Source organism: Artemia sp. Qi Xiang Cuo, chromosome 4 (assembly GCF_049724085.1).
Source record: "Artemia sp. Qi Xiang Cuo chromosome 4, ASM4972408v1, whole genome shotgun sequence".
In the NCBI taxonomy this organism is placed as follows: domain Eukaryota; kingdom Metazoa; phylum Arthropoda; class Branchiopoda; order Anostraca; family Artemiidae; genus Artemia; species Artemia sp. Qi Xiang Cuo.
In genome coordinates this window covers 49,769,633-49,784,679 of record NC_142797.1, presented here as the reverse complement: position 1 = coordinate 49,784,679, position 15,047 = coordinate 49,769,633, and the positions used below count along the sequence as shown (strand labels likewise).

At 37.9% G+C, this 15,047-nt stretch overlaps 1 protein-coding gene across 1 annotated transcript in view; it reads right to left on the bottom strand.

Annotated features, from left to right (window-relative positions):
* Positions 1 to 299: 299 nt before the first annotated feature.
* Positions 300 to 15,047, bottom strand: part of LOC148953193 (glycine--tRNA ligase-like) — a 60,526-nt gene continuing 45,778 nt past the window's right edge. The window contains 4 exon segments of the mRNA XM_089088350.1: positions 300 to 441; positions 4,211 to 4,398; positions 12,114 to 12,207; positions 14,138 to 14,333. Coding sequence (XP_088944476.1) covers positions 343 to 441; positions 4,211 to 4,398; positions 12,114 to 12,207; positions 14,138 to 14,333 — 577 coding nt within the window. The 3' untranslated portion in view covers positions 300 to 342.

Below are 15,047 nucleotides of genomic sequence, written 5' to 3'. Positions count from 1 at the left end.
TTCAAAAGTCCCCTCTCTCCCTACAGAAAATTCAAAAATTTAGCTACTATTTCGACTACGACCCATGAGGTAGTCGTTGCGAAAACCGATATTGGTACCTTCAATTTTTAAAGACATGAATTTTATTCTCAACTGCTTTGCATAACCCTGCAACTCTGAATATTTTAAAACATAAGAATAGTCCTTTTCGCTCAAAATGTACGTACACACCTTTTAAGTCACCTCAAAATGACAAAGATACATAAAGAGTATAAGCCGATCTTAAATTTTTCAGTCTTAAATAAAATACAGGATATGATGAAAGATCTTTACTTAAACATTTGTGCAGATAAAAAAGCTAGCTTATTCTTGTTGAATAAAGGCAGGATACTTTGCTCTTACTTCGGTCCAACTTAATTTTCCACATGATAGATTTTTTATAACGGCAGTCACTTCGTTCACCTAAAATAAACAAGCTTATTAACAAAATCCAGTATCATTGAATCTTAATTCAAGACACTAACTTGCTCCTGATGGCAATTCAGAAGCACAAAACAATCTCATAAAAGAACAACATAAAATTGACGAATCCGTTCCTAAGCTCAGGAAAAACCCTTAAAACTCCATTTGTCCCACACACTAGAGCTCTCCTGTATAGCATGCAATCTTGTCCCAAAATGCTGGCCAACTAGCAACAACGGCGCCTAGGAACTTCCACATACAGGCAGAGCATTATCACGACAACAACACCTCTCTGTCTGTAGCTTCGCAGTTAAATGAAGTATTTACAACAAACAAATATATATATATAAAAGAGCACAAATAATAAGATGTGTTGATGAGCCATTGACGCATAGAAGGCAAAAAAAAATTACACAAAATTTTGTTTACTTTTTTTTTAATGTTAATCAAAGATTTTTAAAAACCCTAAAAACAATATGGGATACTCTCCAGCGTTAAAACTTTTAAAAATGTTCAAATGGTATTAGAAGTGAGCACTTTTTGGATATCGTCTTAGTTTCTTTTTTCAATAAACTTGAATAGTCAAAAACAGAAAAAAGGAGACAGGAAAATATTCAATGACTTTCACACCTAAGGGGTTTGGAATTGCGTTCCAAGTACCCATGTTACAACAATAGCAATTTAAAGATCTCCTATCTAATTTTAAGAGGTGTTAAAATTTTCATCAACCCAGTTGTAATCGATGAAAAAACAGGGGAAGAACATGAATATGATATCAGTAAAAAAATCGAAAGGCACGTTTTACCTTTCCCAGTTTCCTAGAAAATTTTTGCTGTGTAATGCTACACCTTTTAGGTTACTGCGACTGATGTAAGTGACTGAAGCTCCCATTAAAGGAACATATAATTATAAGGAAAAAATAGCATTAAAGGAATACAAATATTAACCAATTACAGCTCGTGAAAAAAAGAAGAGATCATAATCATACAAGATTTTAAAACGTAACTTTTTAAAAGTTACCCTATATCCTATAGTTGTCCACCGACATGAAGAAATGTAGTTTATGTTCTGTCAGGGACACGGCAACTAATTTGAAAAACGGAAGAAGTAAGAGAATTAGGTAAAGAAAGAGAATATTGTTATTAATTGCTCCAACTGTTTATTGTATATACATTAACTTACAATTATTTATATATCTAAAAAAATCGCCTACTAATTCATAATTGGCACAGAACACTTTCCTAAGATGTCAATATATCTTTTTGTTCCGCAAAATCCTTGATAACTTACTTGTCAACAAGAAAGTAGCTTAGCTTTGCAGCCTATGTAGAGTCTAACTAATCCCATTAAACTGAAAAAATTAGATTTTTAGTTAATATTCTTCTCGTAAGCTCAAGCAATATATTTACTAATTCGAGATACAACGAAATAGAAGAATTTTTAAGGAGGGTATAATGTTTCTTTTTTATTTGATATTAAGCTTTGGTTAAAATCTTTTGCCAAAAATAAATTAGATGGCTAGATTCCTCTGCTGACCATATTCCAGGCGACGCCACTAGGCAGCAACTTTATAAATACCAAATTGATTTTTAGTCAAAACAGCGCCACCCGCTGATTAGTTTGGTTTATCCCACCATTTCTTCGTCATGTTCAGAAATTTCGGATTGGTCAGAACAACTAATTTTTAAATTGAAACTTTTGCGTCAAACGATTTATAGCTAGATCATTTTAGGAAATACAAACTGGGATTTTTAAATTTTTATGACGAAATGTGCCTTTGGTCACAAAATTAGATTATTATATCTAACTAGCGACGACAGTGAGGAGAATATAACCTTTTATAAAGCATTTAACATCTATTTGCACTATGTCGTAGGTGAGGTACTATCTAAAGTAATTATATAGTCTATGTGAAGTGCCTAATGTGCAGTACTCTTCTCCGTCACTATCTTCACTGATTATATAATTTATTATAAAATCATATGACCAAAGACAAATTCCAGGTGTATAACCTTTAAATGTGGCCTGTCTTTGACAGAAATTTCTCTGTTTATTATTCGAAATTTCTTTTTTTCGGACAAAATATTTCTCTGTTTATTTAAATTTTGAGCAATATGTGGAATTTTATAAAAATTTTGTGACTCGTAAACAATTTTAAAAAGGGAAATGGAACTGATCTACAAATGGTCCTGACCTCATCAGTGCCAATTGAAAAAAGAGAAAAATTCAGGCTACATATTTGAAGTCAGTATAAAAAATAGCGTCAACAAGATGCAGGTGTCATTCTTCTCTATTCTATGCTTTCTAGTAGCACTTATTTTTACATTATTCTACATGCCATTCATACACCATTCAAACATATAGAACATGCACTCTACCTTCATAAAATATACACGTGATTAGTATTCTTTTGCAAGGAAAAATCTCATGTTGTAGCCTTGAAGGATGCAAAGCAACTCGGATTTCTTTTTAAAATTGGAATTGTATCCCACACAGGGGGCAAAATTTCTATTTTCAAAAGAAGCTCTAATCATATTTCTAAATGAATGTACCATGTTTAGTGAAATACATAGTGTATCATGACTATTGAGGTTATTATTAATGGGGGAAAAATCGAAAGAACAGGGAAGTACATTATTGAAATATTTATACGTGAGAATGTTAACTTGATAATACCTATTTTTTGAAATAACAAGAACAAGTTTACACTTAATGTAAAATTCATTAATATTATGAGCAATCAAAGTCTTAGGTGACAAAAATTTAGCAGCTTTATTTAGATTTTTTTTTTGTATGCCAAAAATTTCTTGTCCATACGGAACAGAGGGAATGCGTTTTTAACTTGGCAAATCGCTACCGGAAAACTGGACAACTTTGAAGCTACAACATTTGAATGCGTAAGCAACATAATTAAGTTTAACATGTTTCTTTTTTTCAACTCAAATCGAAGGAACTGCATTTTCAAAGCAGCAAAACAAATTTCATCTGAGTAAGTTTCCCTGAATGAATAATGGGGTCTCTTCTGAGTCCCCTACCTCAGTTTACAATGGAAGACGATATTTTACAAGTGATGTCGCGACAATTTTGCAGCTTAAGGGAAACCATGCGACCACATTCCGCCAAAAGCGTGGCCATATCACACACGCATAAAAAGGTGACATTGGTTGACGACCCAACCACATTTAGGATAGTGGTATAAACCAATTCCAAACTCTGGAATATACAAAAATATTTATTGATTGTGACAGAGTTGAAATGCAAGAGCAATTTCAAGCTCTTCATTATAATACTCTTCTTGTTGAAAAGTTTCACAGCAAAAAATTTGACAAAAAATTAAATAATTGCTGTCTGTTTATTTGGATTAAATTACAATAAAACAAAAATCATTGATTTCCTCTATAGTAGATTACTGTGCAGTATAAACGAAAAAAAGCTGGTCGTAAAAGGGTGGCCGGGTTGGTGAAATGCTGACTTTGAATCACAGAGATTTCAGCTTCGACTCTTGACGTTAAAGTCTAAGAAAGTAAATTTTGAAGTATAAATTTTCAAAAGTACGAGAATTTACTATAACTGCTTTACATGGTGCCACTCTAACTGCTTCAACATTAAACCAGTTCCGACTCAGGCTCTGATTCCAGAGCGCTAGTAATCATCATAGCTACAACACTTGAGGTAAAATAGTTTTAAAGATCATATAACGCGAAATTAAAGTCACATAACCGATGCTTTCGAGCACTGTGGTTCCATTCAATCAATCTTTATCTCTTACCGGCAGTCGAACTTGTAGCATAGAGTCCCGGTCCCTCAGGGTCACAGAATGGGGTTCTTTAAGTGTGTCAAAATCCACGGTCACTGCAAAAGGCACCCCAAGCTCATCCGTTCTTGCATAGCGACGACCTACAGACCCTGAGGAGGTGTTGACTTCAGACGGAATCTCTTGATCTTCCAAATCTTGTGCTAAAAAGAAAGAATAAAGTTCCCCAAAAAGTAAAAAATTATTACAAAATAACTATAACGCGGAGCCCCATCACAGCAAAACAGAGACGAATTTTGTACATGGGAACACGAAAGAGTTCGTGATTTCTTTAGGCTTATAAACAGTTAAGCTATTTTTAAAGTTGCTGAACACCTTACAAAATGGTAGAGCTTGTTCAATCTCGTTCATTTAGACACGTCAAAGAAGAAGAAAATGAGACTGACAGAATGAAGGGAGGAGAAATAGAGAGAGCATGAGAGAATAGGAAAAGAATTATTTGGCACGTACTAAATTAAAAAAATGCTAGCAATGATTCCAGGTCGTGAAACTGGGTGCTAACATAGACAGTTAACAAAAAGAGAAAGAGACACCAAAAGAGGAAAGAACATAGATACTTTTTAGAGAGCAAAAGAAATGCAGCCTAAACGTGAGACGAGATCAGACCGATAAGAAAAAACACTTCCTTATGATACGTGAAAACAGTTAAACAGATTGGTTAGAAGCATTAATACCACAGGTACTATTAAGTTATTGCAGTAACAAACCGCCTGATGCCAACCCAGGTGCACCCGCTCCTTCTGCTCCACAAGCTGTTCAGAGGTTCACTCTTTACGCCCTCCCATAAGTTCCAACTTCTTTCTTCGTCTTTTCTTTGTCAAGCTGTACATTGTAAGCTTTTGTCAACACATCTTCTTGAGCTGGTGGTTGCTGATTCGTTGCGGCCGTCTGATGTTGCATATAGATCTCCGATCTAGAAAGATCGGCATTAAAGATCGGACAGATAGCATTTCCGATCTAGAAAGTCTAGTTATCGTTCTTCTTCTACCTTTAGTGGCCAAGTCTCGCAGCCGTATAGTAGTATGGAGCGTACGCCTGCCGAGTATATTCTGAATTTTTTTTAGCTCAATTTCGAGCTTCGACCACAGGAGTTTGCGCAGTCGACCGAAAGCACACCAGACTACGCTGATCCTACCTTGAACCCCATTCGACGGTTAACGCTTAGCATCTATAAGTGATCCCAGATGTTTGGACTCTTCAGGTCTGTCAATATGATCCCTATTAAGATGCATAAAAGAGTTGATATCATTCTTAGTTGATAGGTATTTAGTTTCAAGATACTGATTGCCAAACCTGCCATATCTGCGGTAGCCACCACCCTTATTATCATTTCTTCCACTTTCGGTGCTAAGTCGGATAGGAGAGTACCATCATCAGCATATTCGAGGTCAGCAAAACTTTCTTCGGTAGAAAATACCACACAATCTTCTTCGTTCAATGATTTCTTCATAATCCAATCTACTACGAAATTGAAAGAATTGGGGACGCTGGACAGCCTTGGCGAACACCGTAATCTATTTCAAAGAGTTCAGTCTGTTCGCCATATACTCGGATATTACTCTTCATATCTTCATAGCAAGCTTTGAGCAGGCCAACCAATTTAGTTGGGACAGTATCTTCCAGAATTATCTGTTGAAGGCGGTGAAATGTCACACGGGTCTGTTCCTTTGGTGGCAGTGGCATTGGATGAGGGATTTGGCGCGACGCTAGGGGTTTAGTCTGTCCTGTTCTATTTAAAGTGGTTATTCCACCGATCCAATTTCTTGACGGTTTGATGGTTCCATCTTTGGTTTTCAAGTTTTCTGTGGCACTGCTCCTTTTCATGGTGGCAGAGGAGTTCGTCCGGAAGGATGCAAACTGTGTTTGCTGACCACGTGCCACTGGATATGGGGCTTAACCCCCTAACTAATCGCTCCGAACCTGGCTGCCCCAACCTCATGGGCGCGGGTGGAGCCCACCCCAGGGTCTCTCAGTGCCCAGGATTTCCCTAGTGTCAATCAGAACCCAGGCCTAGGGACGGTTGGGCTTGCGACCCTCCTCTTGAAAACAATTGCAATGAAAAGAAACGTTACTCAAGCCTTGGATCCTATTCGTTTTAACTCCTTACGACCTCGGCACGTCCCCGGACATCTTTTGAACCTTGCTGACCAAGGTGGGCTTAGAATAGCCACCTGGAATGTTTTAACCATGAATAACCCCGGATCCAAAGACCTTCTAGGGCTTGAGTTGTTTAGATGTGGGATTGACATACTTGGAATGACAGAAACCCACTTGACGGGATTAGGCGATGAAGAAATTGCCAGTTCTGGTCACAGGATGATTTGGTCAGGCCAAACTTCTAGGAGAAGCAGTGGCGTAGGCCTGCTTCTAAACAAGAAGGCAAAGAAATGCCTCATATCCCACAACCCAATATCAGATAGACTACTCACTGACCACTTCCACCACGAACATGGGAAAATGAAGATTTGTGTGCTACGCACCAACAAACGTCTCTCCAATGGATGAGAAAGACAAATTCTACTTGGTTCTGACAGCTGCTCTGTCTTGGATTTCCCCTCACGATGTTCTGGTCGTGGTACGCGACTTCAATACAACTGTATCTGACCCCAGCGGAGCTTTTAAATCTGTAATTGGTCCAGTTACCCCTGATTCTTTGAACGAAAATGGGACCCGACTCCTCCAGCTGTGCGCCATGCACGAACTGGTCATTACAAACACCCTGTTTAACAGGAAAGACATTCATAAGTCAACATGGTATAGCAATGACGGGCGCACGCGAAAGATGATCGACTATATTATAGTCAACCAAAGATGGCGGTCATCAGTTATTCAACAGATTTGAATGCCTGAATACCCTTGTTGACCCGGACACGTATTGGAAGACGTACAAAAACAATATATTAGAGGTCGCCACTGAGACCGTCGGTCGAAAGATGTACTCAAAAAAGCCCTGGCTGTCGAAAGAGCCTTTGCGAATCATTGAGCAACGCAGAAAAGCGCGGCTGGCCGGAGATATGCCCTCCTACAGACGGTTAAACAGGGTCAGGAACAAACTTATCCACCGAGACATGCAACAATTTGTTGACAAAAAAACTGATGAGCTAGAAGACGCAGCACGAAAAAGTGACACCATGTCGCTTTTTAAGAATTTAGAGACCTCAGCGAGGAGAAATCTCCAAAGATAGGAGCAGCTGAATCAACCTCCAGTTTAATTCTCAAAGATAAAACCGCGTAGCTTGATCGATAGAAGGAGCATTTCACAAATCTGCTGAACTCCAACAGATTCGAAGTCGATCCTGACATAGTCACATCCGCTGAGCAAACAACAAGCGAAAATCTCCCAGAGCCTGATCCTCCCTCTGTAGAAGAGATACAGAATGCTCTGAGGAGGATGAAAAACAACTAAGCACGAGGAACCTGCGGGATCACCGTAGAGCTGCTAAAATTTGCAGGACCGACGATGCTACTATGGCTGCACATGCTGTTTTCCCTCGTTTGGACAACAGAACTGATTCCACAAGAATGGAATGATGGAAGCGTAAAGGTAGTCGAAGGTATTGCTCCAACTACAGAGGAATCACCCTCCTGTCGGCTCCCGGCAAATTATTTGCCATGACTTTGATAGATAGAAGTACCCAGTTCATCCGTAAGTATCGCTGGATTCAGCAAGCAGGTTTCATGCTAAACAAATCTATGACCGAGCAGAACTTCACCGTACGCCAGGTCATCGAGAAACCCCGTGACCTACAGCGCACAGAATACCTTGCCTTAGTTGACTTTAAAGCAGCCTTCAACTCGCTCGACCGTCAGTCTCTCTGGCTGTTACTAGAACGAACAGGTCTCCCGGACAAATACTGTCGCCTGTTCAAGAAGCTCTACACTGGTACAAAAAGCTCCATCCAGGTTAATGGTCGTCGAAGTTCACTGTTCGAAATAAATAGCGGTGTACGGCAAGGTTGTGCTGCTGCTCCTGAACTGTTCAATGCGGTGATTGATTATGTCATGGATCGAACCACGAACCGGCTCCCCTTGGGACTAAGGTATGGCGACAGAGTTTTAGACGATTGCGACTTCGCTCATGATATTGCTCTGATATGCACTTCTGCAGCTGAACTCGAAGAAGCCCTCAACACACTGTCGGAAGAAGCCCTGAAAGTAGGACTACATATTAGCTGGCAGAAAACAAAAATAATGATCGTTGACTCCGCAGGTAACACCGCCAACTCACCAGCATTCAACGTATCAGGGCCCGCCGTCGAGGTTGTCAAGTCTTTCACCTACCTTGGATCTGTCATCACGGAAAACGGCTCAGTCGAAACTGAAGTTCAGTCAGGCATCAGAAAAGCCGCATCAATTATGGCACGACTATACTGTTCAGTGTGGTCAAAGCCCAACATCAGCCGAAAAACAAAAATGCGGATCTACAACACCACCGTAACCCAAGTCCTTCTCTGCGGTGCTGAGACCTGGCCGGCTGCTGCTTCTGCTCGTGATGCCATAGACGTGGCCCAAACAAAGTTCTTGAGACGTATTGAAGGGATCAGATGGGACGACTTCGTCTCGAACACCCGATTGCTGGCACTAACAGATCAGACCCCCAACTCTCGTCAGGTCGCTGCACGAACCCTAGGGTGGTTCGGCCATTTGGTCCGCATGCCAGCAGAAACAATCGCCAGCACTCTCTTCAATTTTGATCCCCCTGCGCATGGCTGGAAGCGCCCCCACGGAAGGCCCCGGTTCAAATGGAGGGACAGCCTCACCCAGTACCTCTCAATGATCGGCACTGATATACAAGAAGCAGTCACGCTTGCACAAGACCGTTCCGAATGGAGGCGAAGAATCACGTGTCTCTCTACGCTGGACCACCAGCAGGAGCATTAAGCAAGTTAAGTCAAGTCAAGCTCCTTTTCACACTAAGCTCTTCGAGGATCTTGTACTGCTTGTGGGTCTCATTTTTGGCTGCTACTCCTCTAACTCTTAGGCCAAGCTTACCAGTTCATTTTCATCCCTCCGAGCCAGTTTGTGGGTTTTTCTACGCAGTTCTATGAATGCTTCCTTGCTGGAGGCTTTCGATTCAATTAAGCACAAAATTAAAAGAAAAAAAAGATTATAAAAATTAAAATCTCACTCACAAAAAAGAAATTAATAGAAGAAAGAAGTGAAATATACTAAATAAATCAAACAGACTTTAATCAATCCTACACAAAAAAAGATTAAGAAAAAAGTAAATAAGAGAAAGCAAATAAAATATTTTTATAATTTTTGGCGGATAAGGTAAACGATTAACACATTCCAAACAAATTAAAATATGTTTCGCAAATCTTCTTCCGCATAATTATTTTGATCAGAGATAAGAGAGGGTGGCGACCTAACGGGCTAAAGGAGCATTCGCAAGCTTCTAAACATTCGCATTATTTTTATTTATATCCACGAATTTAGCCTATTTCAATATTCAAAAATAATCATCGGCCTGAACAAATACACTAAAAAAGACGTATGACAATAGAATCATACATCTTCGAATTGCATCAAGGAATAAAACTGACTTTTTTTTTCTCAATAACTAAAGATATTTGATTCTAATTGAACTTATTCCATAAATCTAATAAAAACAATCACAACTTTTAATCGTTTAGCATTGTGTAGCAGTTTTTTAAGTGTTTGCCTGAAACACCGAAAATCCAACAAAAGATACTCGAGGAAGTCACCATACTAAAAGCACTAAAATAATACCTATTATATTTTGTAATTTAACATACAAAATTACATTATAAAATCTTCATAAACGATCAAAAAAAGAGAAGAAAATCCAAAGGTCCCAAGTTTTGCCAGGAAATAAAGTTTTAAAAATCAACAGCCAAATCTGCAGGGAATGGAAAAAGAAAAAATAAATCTGGTTTCAAATTTTTATAGATTTGGATACACACATTTTAAGTGCTGTAATTCAAAAGACACTGTTGCAACTTTTAGAGAAAAGCAGGAATATTAAAAAGCGCTTTGACTGTTATTAACTTATTGTTATTTAACAGGTAGTTGTTATCGGCAAAGAGGGTACAGGCAAAATACTTTGATATTCAAAAATTGCATTAATTAACTACTTCTACAAGTGAGAATAGGAGATATATTTAAGGCCCATTCACAATGAAATTTCTACTAATACTGAAATTTAACTACCGCTAATTTTGGGAAACAGTTGAAACCCAACTTGTTCACAATAGAGGCCCAGCTACCGTCCAGAATAGGATCGAGCCAAAACAAAAGTTTAATCGACTTGAACTTAGTTGAGGCCGAGAATTATCTGATTCGCTAATACTTGAAATTCATCGAGACAGAAAAACTGCAAAAAAACAGCAATTCCTTGCAGGGCACGGAATTTGACTCCGGCGATAAAGTTATGTGAATATGTATTCATAACAATCTAAACAAAAAGAAGCTAAATAATAAATGGAAAAGTGGAATAGAGAAAAAGGAACGATTAGGCGGAGCTACTGGAGCTCGTCAGAGCTCAAGAACTTTTGTATGACAAGAGAAACAAGGACTCTATGAGATCTGAGATACAGAAAAATACATGAGACAATCACGGTATTAATTGAATTTAGTGTTTAAATTATCCATTGATAGATAGATTTTATTTCATACAAATACAAACAAAACAAATAATTAAATAAAGCAGACAGGGAGCTAAGCTCGAAAGGAAGGATAACAATTATTACAATTAGTTCAATTACGCCAAAAATAAAGATATAGAAGATAAACCAAAAAATATCAGAATATATAGAAGGAGACGGACAAAAGAGGCTACCTCAGCATGGCAGAATCTAAAATAATATTAAGAAATTAATTATCAAGAAGAATCACCCCGTTATCAAAGGTTAATAATATATTCTACTAATTTAGTCTTTAATAGTGATCGGCTATTAATATTTTTATATTTACTATTTAATTTTAGCCTATCTGCTATAGAATGTATTTGGTATCTTACTGAAAATGTATCTGTTTCCCAATTAATCAGAGGGATTTTATACGCTCAAAAACAAGCCGACGAAGAAGCGATTGAGCGACTAGGGAGGGGTAACAAGAATTTCTGATTCAAAAAAATAACTCACCGGAGACTGAATATCATAATGCCAGAGCGATAATTGCAATTCCCTAAGTAGATTAAGATTTAATATATGAAGAAATAAAAATAAAGTTTTCGCTTCAGAAAGATTTGAAGTCGTGCAGGACGATGAAAGAAAGTACCAAGGATTCTTACGGCTATATTTTGCAATGTCTGGAGGGGTTTAAAATGATCAGGAAATGCATTTAGGTAAATAATGGGACAACATCTTAGGTGTGTATGATTCTATTAAAGAATGATAAAGAATTTTAATAATTAAAAAAGGAAAAACGTACTTTAATCGATGTAAACATCCTAAATTTTAGGCTAATTTTATACGGAGATGGTCAGAATGACTACGGAAACATAAAAATTCATCAAGAATAATACCCAAATATCTATATGTCTTAACCCGTCTAATTCTACACCCAGAAACAAGTAACTCATCAATCCCAACTTTAGCAACTCCTTGCTTATCTGATTATATCTGATTACTTAGCATTAGGTAGGACCGCGTTTCGGGAAGTTAAACCTCATTGTGAATGGGCCTACAGGAGAAAACGGAGAGTTCTAAGTTTCTTCAGAACCAATTCAGACATGAAAAAAAAAACGAGTTTGAACCATGCAATACAGGGGTCCGGAGTTAAGATCGCTGGCTTCAAATCTCAGTTCAAAAAAAAATTCACGTAACGCTTCATGAATCCCCAAAGCTGACTTGCAAATCACTTTAACTTAAAAAAAAAACAAAAAAAAAATTACAGATTTGTTTTACAAAAGGCATAAAACCCTGTTTGTTGCTCAACGGGAGAACACAGCATTTGTATGGAGCAACAATGGGCGGAAGTTTCAAGAACTGGAAGAAGAAAAAAGTAAAATGTAAAAATATATCCTCACTAAATCAAAAAAGAAAATCAGAAGGAAAACATGGAAAAAAGAAAAAATAGGAGGGATAGAAGCTTGAAACAAACATTAGGATAAAAGTTTTCTTTTCTGAAGACGTAGCTATCTTGAATAAAGCAATTTGATGAGGAGAGGGAGAATCGTTCATTATCCAAGTTCATACTCGGATGCTGAGGAAGCCTAGTTTCTTTTACAAATTAAATAAAAAAAAACAAGTTTTTTTAACTGAAAGTAAGGAACGACGTTAAAACTTAAAACGAACAGAAATTATTCTCTATATGAAAGGGGCTGTCCCCTCCTCAACGCCTCGCTCTTTACGCTGATTTTTTATTGTTTAAAAAAAAATAAGAGTTGTGAGAAAGTCAAACTTCTTAAGAATTTCTTAAGAAGGGGGAAGGGCAATATCAGAAGCACCCCATACTATGTACGTAACCCCATGGACGGCTTAAACTACCGTCCGTATTTCTCTTCTTTATGAAAAAGGGGATTTCTGACCATGGTTACAAGATTCGTCTATTCCTAACTAGTATATTTTTAGATTGCTTTTTTGCGAAGCAAAATTCGCATATATTCTTGCATAAGCGACAACCTTATCTTGCCTAATTCCCACAAATTATTTCATACTTTTCACCCATTATTTTGGCATATTTTCCTTCTCCCTCTAAATCCTGTGTTTGTTCCTACCTTAAAAGAAAAGAGTACAAAGGTGGACATGGATGCTAGAAAAAATAGTTTGTCTTAAAATCACATAATTTGTAGCAAAAATTGAAAGGAGACATGCTTTTAAATTCAGGTATTTCAAAGAAATGTCTTTGAATTTTTATAGCTATGATTATTTATTATTCTGACGATCGATTGTATAATTCGAAAGGCAAAATGAAACCCAATAAGAATGTTTAAGATCACTAAAATCAGTTAAGTACCCAGGAAGCCTCCACGTCCTTCCCCAAAAAATTTCGCGACTCTTCAATCATTTCTATATAGCAGGGACATCATGTATGTCTTACTTGACCTGTAATAACCACTTAATAAAATCAGCTCAACCTTTACATTTCTATTACAGGAACTGTGAAATTAATTTTGCGGGTCCTTTTTTTTCGGCTGAAACCTCTCCACCAAGTTAAATAGAGTTTTTTTTTTTTTAATTCAATATGAAACTGGCTGAAAAATTTCCTAGTTGTTATTTTGTCTTCTTTTTCTTCATTTTCTGGTAGATCAGTGAGTGACTGAGACAGAGAGAGAGAGACATAAGAGACAGAGACAGAGAGAGAGACAAATAGACAGAGAGAGAGAGAGAGAGAGAGAGAGAGAGAGAGAGAGAGAGAGAGGGAGGGAGAGAGAGAGAGAAGAGAGAGAGAGAGAGAGAGAGAGAGAGAGAGAGAGAGAGAGAGAGAGAGAGAGAGAGAGAGAGAGAGAGAGAGAGAGAGAGAGAGAGAGAGAGAGAGAGAGAGAGAGAGAGAGAGAGAGAGAGAGAGAGAGAGAGAGAGAGAGAGAGAGAGAGAGAGAGAGAGAGAGAGAGAGAGAGAGAGAGAGAGAGAGAGAGAGAGAGAGAGAGAGAGAGAGAGAGAGAGAGAGAGAGAGAGAGAGAGAGAGAGAGAGAGAGAGAGAGAGAGAGAGAGAGAGAGAGAGAGAGAGAGAGAGAGAGAGAGAGAGAGAGAGAGAGAGAGAGAGAGAGAGAGAGAGAGAGAGAGAGAGAGAGAGAGAGAGAGAGAGAGAGAGAGAGAGAGAGAGAGAGAGAGAGAGAGAGAGAGAGAGAGAGAGAGAGAGAGAGAGAGAGAGAGAGAGAGAGAGAGAGAGAGAGAGAGAGAGAGAGAGAGAGAGAGAGAGAGAGAGAGAGAGAGAGAGAGAGAGAGAGAGAGAGAGAGAGAGAGAGAGAGGCATACCGTTCGTTTTTCATCACCTTCTCGGACACCAAAGTTATGTTCAAGTATTACATAAAGTATGCGCCCAATCCCGAATGAGGGCTCAATAACACTGGGCACAAAGTTTTCTATATGAACCGTTTTCATCTGTCTTCTTACTTCTACCATTTCTGAAGTAATTGAGTAAGATTTGTCATTGACTTGCAAATCAAATTTTCTAAAAATAAAATAAAATAATAACAATAAAAGCATTAAATACTTATTTTGTCCTAGAATATGATTTCGGCTTCTTAAAACGTAGCGTTAAGTACTGCTTTGTAGACATGTAAATTTTAGCTTCTTAATTCTACAGACAACGCCTCCATCTAAAAAGTGGGAAAAGACACATATCAAAGGTCTATTACCCCTCCCCCCAACTATTCCATAAACAACACTGCGTCTCTCAATTTTTCAGTTAACCCCAAACAACCCAATTGGCAAACTGTTCACATTGTCTCTAAACAGAGTATATTCTATACGAACTAATAAGATCGTCGACATATACTAATTTCTGACAAGATTCTATCCTATCACCAGCGACATTGACGCCCAGAGTAATATAATTTAACAAAGGCAAATGTCATGGAAGAATTGTATGACTCTAAAAATTTAAAATAACTACAAGGAAACTTTCCTTGGTACTGAAATTATATCATACTTTTCACCCATTATTTTGACAAATTTTCCCCTCCCTCAAAATCCTGCGTTTGTTCCTACCTTAAAAGAAAACACTACAAAGGTAGATCATGAAGCTAGAACACTATTGATAGATCAGATACCATTAAGAAAAAGAAGAAAAGAAACTGATCATTTAGCAACACAGAAAAGCAGAGGATCCGCTAGCAGCAGCAAAAAAAAGGAAAAAAAGCTACTGCAACTAATTAAAGCCAAA